Source organism: Mastacembelus armatus, chromosome 10 (assembly GCF_900324485.2).
Source record: "Mastacembelus armatus chromosome 10, fMasArm1.2, whole genome shotgun sequence".
Taxonomy (NCBI): Eukaryota; Metazoa; Chordata; class Actinopteri; order Synbranchiformes; family Mastacembelidae; genus Mastacembelus; species Mastacembelus armatus.
The window spans coordinates 25,827,381-25,842,508 of NC_046642.1; the positions used below are offsets into that span (position 1 = coordinate 25,827,381).

Consider the following 15,128-nt stretch of genomic DNA (forward strand, 5'->3'; position numbering starts at 1 on the left):
AATGGTTAATAAATCAAGCACGTGTGCCATTTGCCTTCATCTTAGACTTTATTTTTTGGTGTCTGAACACAAATAATTGGGTTACAAATGAGGCTCACACATCTTCCTGTACTGTGAGACCATCCATCATTTTCCTCCAGAGTCCTTAAGTTAGAAATCCCTCCTACAAAGCTCAGGAAATACAGTACTTTGCCCGTTTCAGATATTATAAATAAGTGAGTCACTGTGATATATATAGTGTAAGGTATCTGTACTGAATAGCCCTATAATATTAAATTTTTTTAAATGTACAGTACTGTGCAAACACTTTAGGCACTAACAGCAAAGTGAAGGAACTTTGGAAATAATGCCATCAATAGTTTTTGTCAGTGGATTCCATGTGACCTCCCTGTGTCCTCAAAACAGCACCAGTTCTCCTATTAAAGGTACTTGGCGGGGAGGCTGCTCCAGCCTTTTGGAGAGCCTCCCCCCATTTTTGAGGATTTAGGCTGTCTTTGTGTTTTCTGTCACTTCATGTAATCCCACAGTGACTCCATGATTGAGGCTGTGTTGCGAGACTCCTTGTTATTCTTGTATATAGAGAAAAGTCTTTTCGCCTCTGGCTGGGTGTTTTGGGTGTTCGCTGCAGAATGAATGTAGGACTAAAACTACCTCCCTGATAGTAGTGTGTGATGGAGAAGTATAAACACATCCTAGGTGCCTAAAACTTTTGCACAGTACTAAGTTAAAACAGATTAGATAAATATCGTGTGGTACAAATAGTGACGTAAAACTGTAACTGCTGCATAAAACCGACATATAGTTAAGTGAAGATATGGATAGTGAAATGAGAAACAAATGGTAGTAATTTGTTGTCATGCCCAACCATGAGCATGTCAGTCATTCCCAAAAGATTAACAGGTGATGAAGAGGACAGTGGTCAAATCTGAAAGAGCAGCACCTCCAGCTACTACTACTGTCTCCTTCAATAACACTTGGTTTCTTGCATAGATCTTGTGTTGCTTTGACTCTGGATCTCCAAAACTCCAATCCTACTGAATTGCTCAGTCAGTATTCCACTTGAATACCATATAGTGCACAGTCATTTCTAAACATCTGTGGTGTGGGTTGCAGCTGCAGGGGATGCAATAGTGTCATAATGCTCCAGGAGTCTTGCAAGCTGGCAGCAGAAGTAGAGGGGTGTTTCATTGTCTAGAGGTATTCATTTGCATTCTCACTGGCCAACGGGAGGCGCCTGTCTATGTCGGAACAACTCCAGTTCCTGCTTGTACCATTCAGGAGCCTCTGGCCCATCCTTCCCTGTCACCTCATGATCATAGCCATAAGCAACCGTTAGCTCCTCATCTTTCTGCACAGCCCTCAGCGTTCGGATACACTTGATTGGTCCAAAACGAGGATGGACAAAGCTGCACAGAAAAAAAAAAAATTGTATCCAGGCAAAAAACAAAACCACAATGTAGATCAAACTGGATTCATGAAATCACACTCCAGTCAGCCACTCCAGGACCTTGGGGAGGAATTTAATAATATGATCATGTATGTATCAATCCCACTGTATATTTTATATATATATATTTTTTTCAGATGATATCTTTCTGCACAATGCTGCTGATTCAGAGCAGCACTCAGTATTGAAGAGCATCACCTTTCAATACTGACAATTTTACAGGCTTTAAGGATCTAAACATGAGGCTTTTCTATTGTATTATATTCATATTGATTAGTGAAGTTCACAGTTACACACAAAAACTTTGAATGTCTGCATGTCTTTCAGCTGTTACTTAATTTTAGTTCAATGTAAATGTAAATTTTAAATATTTTAGGAAGTTTTAGTTCGGTGAGGTGAAAAAGTCCATTTTGAACATCTACTCTTGTGCTGAGGAAGATGTACTGTCAACAAAAGCTGGAACAGCTATTACATTAACCATGTAGAAATCTTGTCATGAACTTTCGATTTCAGAATTCGGAATCTTACTTTGAAAATATATCACTCTCTTCATCTCTTCATCACTTTATACTCACGGGTCATATTTGCAGTTGGGGGTGAAGGAGTGGTTTGCCTTGTGACCCAGAGAGGCACAGTATCTCTCTGTCTGGTCAAACGGCTGAGGGACATCAATCACAGTGTCCTCGTCCAGTGAGATTGTGTTTCCGTTCAGTGCCCAGTCTCTGCTGTCCACCTTAGAAATCCATGTGGTAATTAAAAACAAACAATTTCATTTGCATAAAACAATAATATTAAAAAATAATAAAAGATGTTTAATAAAAGATATTTCAATGGTTAATCTTTTAAGCTACAAATCTGAACTTTTTAGGCTATCTATTTTACAAATGCTAAATCTTTCTTACCTTGTACTCTGTATGTCATACCTCAGAGTGGGTGATGCGTACTCCATTGTAAAAAGCCATCACAGAGTCAGTTTCAGTATCCACCTTGGCAAATAGGCCCTGGCCTGCTCCCTTAATCGTCGAGTCTGCCACAAACACTCTGACACAGAAACAATATGGTGATGGTATGAAAAACAGCCCTGCAGTGGCTCCAGTAAAATGTTAATGTCCATGCTAACTATCAGGATAAGGGGTATGTAAAGATGACCCACCTTTGGCTCTCATATGGGTCAGGAAGAAGTGCATGGGTAGCAATACAGGTGGAGGTGGACTTGTCGTATGAGTACATAGGACCTTAAAAACAGTTTGTCATGTCCAGTTATTTTAACAAAATCTGAGACATTAAACACAATGTAAACTAGAGCTACAGAGAACAATTGTCATGTCAATTCCCCTGAAAAGAAGGTCATTTTGTGCTTACATAGAACAATTGGCTGAACAGTTTTCAATAGATTTTCAGTTTTTGAGGGATGAGTATATTTGCTTTACCTTCACAAGTGTTGCTTGAGCTTTCTTGGATGGCTAGGGAAAATCTTATGAAAGTTTTCATAATTAAAACTAAGCATGTATTTTTTATCAACTCAGTACAGTCTTTGGTTCTGTGCCTTGTTAAAAGCCTGCAGCCTCCAAAAAACATTGAGCAACTCTCCTTTTTAGATTTGAGTGGCAGAACACCTTGAACTACTAAGAGTTGTCAAGATCTTTCAAGAATTGCATCTCAAAAAACAAACAGATGCAATAATTTCTAAGCCTTACATGCAAAGTAAAATGTTGCCTAAAGAAAAAGCACTTTATGGGGATCTGTTCTTACTGTCAGGTGTGATCTCGAAGCGTTGCCTTCCGCTCTCGTTGGAGGTCAGGTTGGCGAGGCGAGCCTCAATTAGCTCCCCATCCACAAAGCTTCCAAACAGAGCTGTGTGTCCGTCTGGGTAGATGTACGCCATGGATTCACCGGTCATTTCCCCATCCTCATTCACTGCCCCAAACACACAGCCTCCATCCTATAGGCATGCCACAGTACAGACCAACATGCACAATACACAGAGTCAACAAAGATCTTTCATTCACCATACTTATTCTACAGCCACAGTTCCAAAAAAGTTGGGACACTGTGTAAAGTTTACATAAAACCAGACTGCAATGATCTGCAAATCTCATAAATTATCCAAAGATCTCAAATCATTGCATTCTGTTTTTATGTAGATTTTACACAGCATCCCAACTTTTTGGTAATTGGGGTTGCATTTTCTGTGCAGGACTCCAGAGCTATTTCTTTATTTAAATAAGGCCTTTAAAAAAAAACTTACTTAAAGTTGGCCTCTGAGTTGCTTGCTGAGTTGGCCTAGCCAAATGAGTTTTTGACACATGTAATTCCAAGTAGTGTGACTCACAGGGTAGTAGACCCAGCACTCTCCACAGCGGTTATTGTCTTTGTACTGGCCCTTGAACACCAGGCGGCCCTCTCCATCAAACTCCTGAGCAGGCCCATTGAGCTCACCATCCACATATGTCCCATGGAGGAGACCGCCATCTTCATATGTATACACCCCTTGGCCTTGCAAAGCATCATCTACATAGAAGCCTTCCAGTGTGCTGTGGGGAGGGCAAAGAAAGAAGGGAGCTGCAGTGAAAATTAGGTTTAAATTCAGTGACCTCCAGTAAAGTCCAGTTGGGTAGCCAATATTGCTAAGCACCATGAGGATTTCTATGATGGATGTGCTTGCAGGACAATTAATACATATGATATGTAGTACAGCATATGAAATGGTTGACACACGCATCCAGCAAACCAAAGAAAGTGAAAAAAAAAAATAACTGGGAATTTTTGCCATTATATAAATGAGAGCAGCAAGCTGTCCACCGATGCAGTGCTGGGGGTTTTAAAGTTTCCTGAAACACACATGGCAGTGCAACATTAAAGAGGCCATGACTGTTTTACTTAAGTCTTGGGTAATATCACATGGACTCACATGTCAGGCATGCTTCGTCTAAAAGTGGGAGAAGTTTACCAGACAAGAGGTTGTATAAAAAAGAAAGCAACAAATAATAATTTCAATGAATGTCCAAATTAAGGGGCACTGAATTTACAGCTTGCTGCAGATAACCTGGCCTGGAATTTATTTGATTCAATGCAAAGCATCCCATAAGGTAAAAAGTTGACATAATATAAAAACATTAACGGTCCGTACAGAACTCGTATAAACTTACTGAGGGTGAATAATAAATGCTTGAATATACACAGTGACATTGTTTCATTTAATGTGAAACTGTGAAGAGCTACAAGAATTTGGATAATAGTAGTACAGGAAAGCTATATTTATTATACCATCCAAGTCCCTTTAACCCTGGTTGGAGATCTTACAAATGACAATATCTTCACCAAGTAAAGCATTTGTTTCTTATCTTGTGGATTATGACAAGAAAATTGTAGTTCCCTCAGAAAATGAACATGTCATTGACTTCCCTACTTCTGACAGGAATTTCCCTAAGCTCTTCTATGGAAAGCATGGAAATGGGGCATGTGCCTACCAGACGGCCCTTTTAGTCACTGTGTTGGTCGAAGTGGGATATTAGCACAAAACAAGCAGACCATTACATTGCACAGTTATAGCACTGCAACAACTGAGTCGGGTTGGCCTTCATATTGTTTTCAGAGTCAGAAAATCCACTTTGCGCTTTATCTTTTTCCCATCCCATTAATCTGTTATTTGATCTGTGCACTGGAGGAAACCAACCCTCCACTGTGCCACTGCTTTGAAAAACGTCTGGTTATGTTATTGATGAAACCTATAATGTCAGACAGATACCGCAGATCTTTTTCTTATTGCTGCACCTTATACTCATAGTTTTGCATAACATGCTTGCATGTTTAATGATGGCAGATGTAAGTAGTCTACCTTAGCTTGTTGAAAATGCATAACTAATAAACATAATCTTAACAGTAATCATTATCAATAATCTTATTTTATCATAAGTTTATCTTCACTATACCTTCCATCAAAGAAGAAAAACTTGCCCTTGCCATTCTTCTCTCCATGGGTGAAGTGTCCTTCAAAGCGATCACTGGATGAGTAGGTCACTGTGCAGTAACCATGGGGCTGACCATCATCATCCAAAGGACCTGAGCATGCACACAGAGCAGAGCCATGTCTGGTGACTGAGCCAGATAAATGCATTAATGGCTCCTCAAAGCTGAGTCAACAGACTAATTCTTTTCTCTTGTAGTATACCTCAGGCTCATGACACGTAAACAGTAACCTTATACAAGAAAATGCCCAGTCTGATGAGATTAGGCCTTTTTTAATGAAAGCCGCAATACCTGCAATATTTTGGGATTGCCTTTAGCAACCCTTAGCCCACTGTCAATACGCTGCACAATAATTTTTCACTAGTTAGGTCAAGAAATGGGATACAAAAGACAATGTACAAGTATGAATGTAAGTCCAATATTGACTCTTTGCTTGGGCAGTCGTGGCCTAAAAGTTAGAGAAGCAAACCTGAGACCTATTGGTCACAGGTTTGATCCCTGGACTGACAAGTGAAAAAGCAAATCAACTCCACTGTGTTGAGTGAAGTCCTTGATATCACCTGGTCCTTCAAGGGTGGTGGGGGAGCTAGAGCCAACATTGGGTGCGAAGGTTTACCTCCTGCCAGTCCATCAAAGGGCTGACGCAGAGACAAACACACACATTCACACGTAGGGGCAATTCAGAGTCACCAGTTATGCATCTGTTCAGACTGTGGAAGAGGTACCAGGAGAAAACCCACACTAACACGAAGAGAACATTTAAACTCCACACAGAAAAGCCCAGGGTGGAATGGGATTCGAACCCTTCTTACTGTAAGGTGACAGTGTTAACCACCATACCATACCCGTAACTGTGAATCTGATGTTGATTTAAAAGATTGAAAGCATGTCCAGATCCTCTTAAGATACTCTCAGTATTTTTTAAACAAGACGTCTTTGAACCCTGTTCATTAACCACGTCTGTTAATCTAAAAAAACCATTAAAAGGAAAACCTCCTGTAAAAGTAACAGTAGCGTGAGATGTGAAATGTATCCACGGTCAGTTACGTCGATACTGTGTGTGTCGCAGGACAGGCAGGAACGACAGCAGGCTACTTTTGTTAGTGAAGAACTGTTTCCAAACAACGTGTTCTATATATTTAAAGGGGGGTCGTGGCAATTTGACGACGTGCTGACCAATCTAAAATGAAAGCAAGCTCTAATGAAAACAGTGAAAACACACTGTGAAAAATCTAATGTACCATTAGAGGATACATGTACATACAGCGGGCCACAAATACCACCCGTGCCGTCTTTACGCGCCCAGGGAGCGGATGTCCTACTGAAATAAAGTCCGCGGCGCCTTCAGTTACCGAGCGGACCTACCCAGTGTGACTCATGGAGATTTACGGAGAACTAACAGCAGAAGCTCCAAACAGCACTGAAGTGTCGCCCTAAAGCCCGGTTTGGTCGCTGGCAAAGATATATAGGAAAGGTGTTTCTCACCGTCCACAAGCTCTTCTACATTTTCCTCATCGCTGTCCATGCTGCAGGGCCGGCGGCTAGGCGAGCACAGCACACCTCTCACTGCCGGAGCGTGATTTGAGCATGGCAAGATGCCACTAGGCACAACCCTTTCTATCCGCTCTAGAAACTGTATTCTTTCTGTAAAATGAAGTCCCCCACACTCAAACTGACACACATTTGATGTATTTGCTTTAGTTCAGGTCATTGTATCAACAAATATTGACATAAACAGTGTAACTTATGATGGGTAATTTACCTAGTATACAACTCCAGAACTAGTCTTTTTTTAGTACTCCATTTTTCTAACCCCAGTCAGAAAAACATCTGTTAGGCTGTAGAGTATATACAGTGTAACTACTATATTTAGGAATATGTCAAATAATTTTATATATACACCATTTACAAAACCAACAACAAAAATGCAACTGCACCACACCAATCAGTTTTAGACACAATTTGTCAGTCAGTGGTACTGCTTTGTTTCCATTTTTTCCCACACTGTGCATTCATAGAACACATCAAATCTATTAAATGAAAGTACTGCATGGAAGCAAATAAATGTATACAGTAGTGATAACATTTCAAAACTTGTTATCGGAGTGCTGATATAATTCAAATCATATGTCATTATGTTGATTTGTATCCATGATATTGACTATGGTGATCATCAGGCTCCATTTGCACCACCATGAGCTTCACATTTGTGCTGGAAATGAGATTTTGTTACATTATACAGGATTAATAAACACCCTTCAGGTTTGTGTAGAAATTGTAATATGTTGGGAAGAGTGTCACATATTCTACTGGAATGTAATAAGTATTTGGAACAAAGGAAAGCATTAAGAATAAGGAAAAATTGAAATCTCATTTAAGAATGTGTTAGGGAAAGGAACAAAGAAGGAATTGCATGTGTTGGTCAAGTATTTATGGGCGATAGAACTGATAAGGAGGATGTTAGCACAGATAATAGTGGCAATATCCAGTGATCGACACTACAATCCAGTAGGTAGCAGTAATGCACCTTGAAGTTGGTATGTCACTCGCCATTAAGCAGGAAGAAGAAGAAGAAGAAGAAGAAGAAGAAGAAGAAGGCGAGAGCTGCAATTCTGTTAAATGATACAAGTGTCAGCAAACAGGTTTAATAGGTGGGATTTTCATCCATCGTTCCATCATCTATACCTGCTCATTCCTATTTAGGGTCACAGGGATCTGCTGGAGCCTATCCCAGCACTCTTTGGGTGAAAGGCAGGGGTACACCCTGGACAGGTCACCAGTCCATCACAGGGCCACGTAGAGACAAACAACCTCACACACTCACACTCACTGCTATGGGCAATTTAGAGTCACCAATCAACCTGACATTCATGTTTTTGGACTGTGGAAGGAAACCAGAGTACCTGGAGAAAACCCACACAAGCACAGGGAGAACATGCAAACTCCACACAGAAAGGCCCCTGATGGGTTTCAAACCAGGAACCTTCTTGATGTGAGGCAACAGTGCTAACCACTAAGGACTGCAAGTCCTTATGAGTTATGAATTTCTGCCCACACTCATCTTATCTGGAGAGGCTCTAAACAGGACTCACAGTCCTGATAATACTGTACTGATACTGTGACGGAACAGAAAAAGATAATAAATTACAGCACAACACAGAGAAGGTTACTATAAGACTATAAGACAATGCTAACCACTAATCCACCCTGCTGCTTAGGATTTGCTTACTGATGCATAATCTGAAGCAGAGGGTTACAGTGATGCACCTATATTGCTGGTGGTCAGCATTAAATGCTGTGCTTATTTATATATTCATTTATATTCTTTATAACATGCCTTGTCTTTTTATGTATTTCTTTTTGTTTGTTTGTTTGTTTTTTATTCTATGAATCTGTAATTCATTCAAATAAGGTAAAACACATTCACATTGGATACAGTATGCCAGTAAATCACTGCTGGTTGTGAAATTTTCCCAAATCTTCATAAGCAGCACTATGCATTTTTTATCCATCAAAGCACAAGGCCCTTCTTGAAAACAGGGTTTCCTTTTTCCTCCATTTCGAAATATGGATGAAATGTTGGGTAATCTTTTTTTCAAGACCATGTCAGGAGGAGGAGTCAGTGAGGCAGTTGACTTTTTTGTTGCTGCTTCTTGCAAGTTGGGAGTATATAACACTACTTAAACATTGACTGTTACTCTTGGTTTACAACCAAAACCAGGATGTGTTGATTTCATTTTGAACATGGTCGTGTATGTGTGCTGACAGTTAAGCTGGCAAAGCCTCTCAATAAATCAGTGACAAATATATCCATGCTGTGTTCGATGAAAGAGCTTTAATATTTGTGCAATATTAACATAAGATTTTGGTTTTATTTTTTTAGAAGTGATGCTCCTTTCACAGGAAGAGGAAGAGGAGGAGGAGGAGGAGGAGCTGGATGAGCTGGAGCTGGAGCTGGAGGCTGTGGATTCTCGGTGTCCCACCAACATCACTTAGAGCGGGTGAACAAACAAAGGCTGTGTGACCCTGTAGAAGCACTTTTCCACTTGCTGTCAACTCTCTGCATTGCAGCGCAGTGTTTTTCACGTCCTCAGGTATTTATCCCGGCCTGTAGGTACCGGTTATTCTGGCCTGTGTTAGCACGCTGACAGTCCGCTGATTAGCACCAGGCCGCTGGGTGCTTCATTTGTAGCTGGCTGGCCTTCTTTATGTGTTTAGCACCGGTTAACAAGACCCGAGCAAGTAAAAGAGACGCTGCTTCTGTGTGTGCTATTGGATTGCTCTGTGTTAGCTTCGCTCAAGGTTAACAGTCAATATGTTTCTTTGATTCTCTATTCATACCGTAATAATTGATGTGACGTGGGCTGGGTGACGTCACTTAGCCACGGTGCATTTGCTGAATTCATGGTCATTTTAACATCAAATAGGTGGACAGGATTCACATTTCAGATATCTGTGATGTATTTATGACCAGTCCCATAATTTCAGATATTTGTGATGTATTTATGACCAGTCCCGCTGAAATTTATGACCAGTCCTGACTATACTTTCAGATATCTGTGATATATTTATGACCAGTCCCATAATTTCAGATATCTGTGATGTATTTATGACAGTCCCATAATTTCAGATATCTGTGATATATTTATGACCAGTCCCATAATTTCAGATATCTGTGATATATTTATGACCAGTCCCATAATTTCAGATATCTGTGATATATTTATGACCAGTCCCATAATTTCAGATATCTGTGATGTATTTATGACCAGTCCCGCTGTACTTTCAGATATCTGTGATGTATTTATGACCAATCCCATAATTTCAGATATCTGTGATGTATTTATGACCAGTCCCATAATTTCAGATATTTGTGATATATTTATGACCAGTCCCGCTGAAATTTATGACCAGTCCTGACTGTACTTTCAGATATCTGTGATGCATTTATGACCAATCCCATAATTTCAGATGTCTGTGATGTATTTATGACCAGTCCTGACTGTACTTTCAGATATCTGTGATGTATTTATGACCAATCCCATAATTTCAGATATCTGTGATGTATTTATGACCAATCCCATAATTTCAGATATCTGTGATGTATTTATGACCAGTCCCGCTTTAATTTCAGATATCTGTGATGTATTTATGACCAATCCCATAATTTCAGATATTTGTGATATATTTACGACCAGTCCTGACTGTACTTTCAGATATCTGTGATGTATTTATGACCAGTCCTAACTGTACTTTCAGATATCTGTGATGTATTTATGACCAGTCCTGACTGTACTTTCAGATATCTGTGATGTATTTATGACCAGTCCCATAATTTCGGATATCTGTGATATATTTATGACCAGTCCTGACTGTACTTTCAGATATCTGTGATGTATTTATGACCAATCCCATAATTTTAGATATTTGTGATGTATTTATGACCAGTCCTGACTGTAATTTCAGATATCTGTGATGTATTTATGACCAGTCCCGCTGTACTTTCAGATATCTGTGATGTATTTATGACCAGTCCTGACTGTACTTTCAGATATCTGTGATGTATTTATGACCAGTCCTGACTGTACTTTCAGATATCTGTGATGTATTTATGACCAGTCCTGACTGTACTTTCAGATATCTGTGATGTATTTATGACCAGTCCTGACTGTACTTTCAGATATCTGTGATGTATTTATGACCAATCCCATAATTTCAGATATCTGTGATATATTTATGACCAGTCCCAAAATTTTCAGATATCTGTGATGTATTTATGACCAGTCCCGCTGCAATGTCAGATATCTGTGATGTATTTATGACCAGTCCTGACTGTACTTTCAGATATCTGTGATGTATTTATGACCAGTCCTGACTGTACTTTCAGATATCTGTGATATATTTATGACCAGTCCTGACAGTACTTTCAGATATCTGTGATGTATTTATGACCAGTCCTGACTGTACTTTCAGATATCTGTGATATATTTATGACCAGTCCTGACTGTACTTTCAGATATCTGTGATGTATTTATGACCAGTCCTGACTGTACTTTCAGATATCTGTGATGTATTTATGACCAGTTCTGACTGTACTTTCAGATATCTGTGATATATTTATGACCAGTCCCATAATTTAAGATATCTGTGATGTATTTATGACCAGTCCCGCTGTAATTTCAGATATCTGTGATGTATTTATGACCAGTCCCGCTGTAATTTCAGATATCTGTGATGTATTTATGACCAGTCCTGACTGTACTTTCAGATATCTGTGATGTATTTATGACCAGTCCTGACTGTACTTTCAGATATCTGTGATGTATTTATGACCAATCCCATAATTTCAGATATCTGTGATATATTTATGACCAGTCCCAAAATTTTCAGATATCAGTGATGTATTTATGACCAGTCCCGCTGTAATTTCAGATATCAGTGATGTATTTATGACCAGTCCTGACTGTACTTTCAGATATCTGTGATGTATTTATGACCAGTCCTGACTGTACTTTCAGATATCTGTGTTATATTTATGACCAGTCCTGACAGTACTTTCAGATATCTGTGATGTATTTATGACCAGTCCTGACTGTACTTTCAGATATCTGTGATATATTTATGACCAGTCCTGACTGTACTTTCAGATATCTGTGATGTATTTATGACCAGTCCTGACTGTACTTTCAGATATCTGTGATATATTTATGACCAGTCCTGACTGTACTTTCAGATATCTGTGATGTATTTATGACCAGTTCTGACTGTACTTTCAGATATCTGTGATATATTTATGACCAGTCCTGACTGTACTTTCAGATATTTGTGATGTATTTATGACCAGTCCTGCTGTAATTTCAGATATCTGTGATGTATTTATGACCAGTCCCGCTGTAATTTCAGATATCTGTGATGTATTTATGACCAGTCCCGCTGTAATTTCAGATATCTGTGATGTATTTATGACCAATCCTGACTGTACTTTCAGATATCTGTGATGTATTTATGACCAGTCCTGACTGTACTTTCAGATATCGGTGATGTATTTATGACCAGTCCTGACTGTACTTTCAGATATCTGTGATGTATTTATGACCTGTCCCATAATTTCAGATATCTGTGATATATTTATGACCAGTCCTGACTGTACTTTCAGATATTTGTGATATATTTATGACCAGTCCTGCTGAAATTTATGACCAGTCCTGACTGTACTTTCAGATATCTGTGATGTATTTATGACCAGTCCCATAATTTCAGATATCTGTGATATATTTATGACCAGTCCTGACTGTACTTTCAGATATTTGTGATATATTTATGACCAGTCCCGCTGAAATTTATGACCAGTCCTGATTGTAATTTCAAATATCTGTGATGTATTTATGACCAATCCCATAATTTCAGATATTTGTGATGTATTTATGACCAGTCCCATAATTTCAGATATCTGTGATGTATTTATAACCAGTCCCGCTGTAATTTCAGATATCTGTGATGTATTTATGACCAGTCCCATACTTTAAATACTAAATACATCACAAATATCTGAAATTTCAGTTGGGAACTGGTCACATTGCAGTTTTGACTTGTCAAAATGTAATTTTAGATATCTGAAATGTAATTATGGATGTTGAAGTGAAATCTGTTTTATGATTAAACAGCTTGCTATAAGTACTGCCATTTGCACTTACGTAATTACCATGCTACTCGTCATCTTTTAACGTGTGTTTTTAACTTATAACACCATATTGTATATTTAACATCACTGAATCATCCAGGGGTCCTCAGAGTCGCAGCCCTGCATTCCAAACGGGAAGACGAGTACTTCACCATGAGCTCAGACGATGGTGAGACAACACAGACACGCACACAACATTACATCCCAGTCAGCCAGTGTGTGTTATTTTACTATCCTGCTTGACTTACTGTAGGTGACCTGCAGGTGAACCAGGCTGAGCAGGAAGATAAGACCATGCTCATCAATCAGGTGTTGGAGCTTCAGCACACTTTAGAGGGTACAATAGACACACACTCACAGCCAAACAGTTCAGCAACCAAAAACAAGCACTGAACTTGGAGGAAAGCTGGCAAATACTGCAGAAAGTCAAAGAAGCAATTAAGACGTCCAGGACAGCTGGTTTTATGTGGTCTGCTTTTTTTTTTATTATTATTTTGTTAGTTTTTAGTGCACATGATCACACCAAATACCATTTTGCTGCTAAATGCCTGCAATAATGTCTAATAATGTATTTTTCTATGCTCAGACCTTTCTGCCCGAGTGGACGGTGTTAAAGAGGAGAACCTGAAGCTGAAGTCAGAGAACCAGGTTCTGGGTCAGTACATCGAGAACCTCATGTCTGCCTCCAGTGTCTTCCAGACCACTGACACAAAGAGCAAACGAAAGTAAGCGGAACGTCAGAGATTGTTGACCCAGAACCCTCTGCAGACGGTCCCAGAACCTGATTCCAGTTCGACCTAGATGACTGGACTGGACTTGATAATCAACATCATGAACCCCTATGCCTAATCCTAAAACGTGTTTCTCAGTCTGTAGATATGTTTTTCATGTCCTTAAGTGTGTACAGGGCAGCAGTATTGCACTGATTAAATTAGGATGTACAGCAAAGAAAAAAAGAACGCTCCAACTGAAACCTCTTTACAGATCAGCAGATATGCACCACAGGTGTTTGAAATGTAAAAGCTGAATGCACTGTGGGATAAGATAACACTAAAACACTTTCCTCTTTTCAGAAGCATGTTTTAATCTTTAGTCAGCTGAAACTGCCACACCCCTACACCCACATCTAACTTCATTAAAACCCCAGGAACCTAACTACTGACAGCAGCACCCAAAACATGCTATACATGTGGAGGTCCACGTGCTACAAACATCCAGCTGTTTAGAATAATATAGGAAATAACAGGTGGTAGTTTTGAAAAATCTTTATCATTTCAGAATAATGCTGCTTTTGGCAAAGATACTCTGGATAGCTAATGCATAGAATTCCACAGAGAAAATGTTATTAGGAGTGATAATACTAACCTGAACACACAACGTTAGCTCTGTAGGTCATGAGAAATAACCTGTGTCCCAAACCAAGGGGCAGCATGGGTTAAAGAGCACAGAAGCCCCCCTTGCACAAGTAATATTAGCATGAAAAGTTAGCATGATGTTATATTAGTGATGCTGATATGAGATAACACTGATCATGAAGTGTGACAGATTTTTGGAATATTTATTTAACAGTTATAAACAGTTGGTAACAGTGTGAGCTGCTTTAAAACAACTGCATCAATCTCAACAGTCCCTGTGTAAAACTATTCAGCTTATTACAATCCCCAGCGCTCTGCCAGATAACAGTGAGTGGGGATATTTATTTTCCATGCATTAACTTTGTGGTTTGTGCAGTCAGTGATATCAAGTAAACAACAACAAATCAACTGTAAGCTGCAGTTAAAAATGCTACTGTTAAACTTCCCCTTCTTTGGTTAAATGTAGTGTTTGTGTGGTGGAAAGCTGGTGAGTGAATATGTGGACAACTGACACCGCTTTCCTTTTCTTTTTATTATTCAGTTCCCTAAGAATAGTCAGAATTCATTTTTTTTTCTTTTAAATGTTTTTTTTTTTTAACTGAAGAGAGGAGGGTCTTAAGGCTTGTTTGAAAACAGTTGACTTTTTTGTTGCTGCTTCTTGGAAGTTGGGAGTATA

At 39.2% G+C, this 15,128-nt stretch overlaps 2 protein-coding genes across 4 annotated transcripts; one reads left to right on the forward strand and one right to left on the reverse strand.

Moving 5' to 3' along the window:
* Positions 1-29: 29 nt before the first annotated feature.
* Positions 30-7,015, reverse strand: setd7 (SET domain containing 7, histone lysine methyltransferase). Of its 3 annotated transcripts, XM_026331079.2 has the most exons (8): positions 6,902-7,015; positions 5,380-5,509; positions 3,780-3,981; positions 3,200-3,389; positions 2,601-2,682; positions 2,371-2,488; positions 2,023-2,180; positions 30-1,406 (listed from the first exon to the last, which is right to left on the reverse strand). In XM_026331079.2, the coding sequence occupies exons 1-8, from the start codon at positions 6,939-6,941 to the stop codon at positions 1,214-1,216; spliced, it is 1,113 nt and encodes a 370-aa protein (XP_026186864.1). In that variant the 5' UTR covers positions 6,942-7,015; the 3' UTR covers positions 30-1,213. The 3 variants fall into 3 exon arrangements, with proteins under 3 accessions (XP_026186864.1, XP_026186865.1, XP_026186866.1); XM_026331080.2 differs by lacking the exon at positions 30-1,406 and having other exon boundaries at positions 2,040-2,180; positions 2,350-2,488; XM_026331081.2 differs by lacking the exons at positions 30-1,406; positions 2,023-2,180; positions 2,371-2,488; positions 2,601-2,682 and having other exon boundaries at positions 3,252-3,389; positions 3,696-3,981.
* A 2,035-nt stretch (positions 7,016-9,050) lies between these two features.
* Positions 9,051-14,363, forward strand: LOC113143985 (short coiled-coil protein B-like). The gene is made up of 4 exons (XM_026329610.2): positions 9,051-9,510; positions 13,198-13,266; positions 13,351-13,434; positions 13,684-14,363. The coding sequence occupies exons 2-4, from the start codon at positions 13,251-13,253 to the stop codon at positions 13,824-13,826; spliced, it is 243 nt and encodes an 80-aa protein (XP_026185395.1). The 5' UTR covers positions 9,051-9,510; positions 13,198-13,250; the 3' UTR covers positions 13,827-14,363.
* The last annotated feature ends 765 nt before the right edge of the window (positions 14,364-15,128 follow it).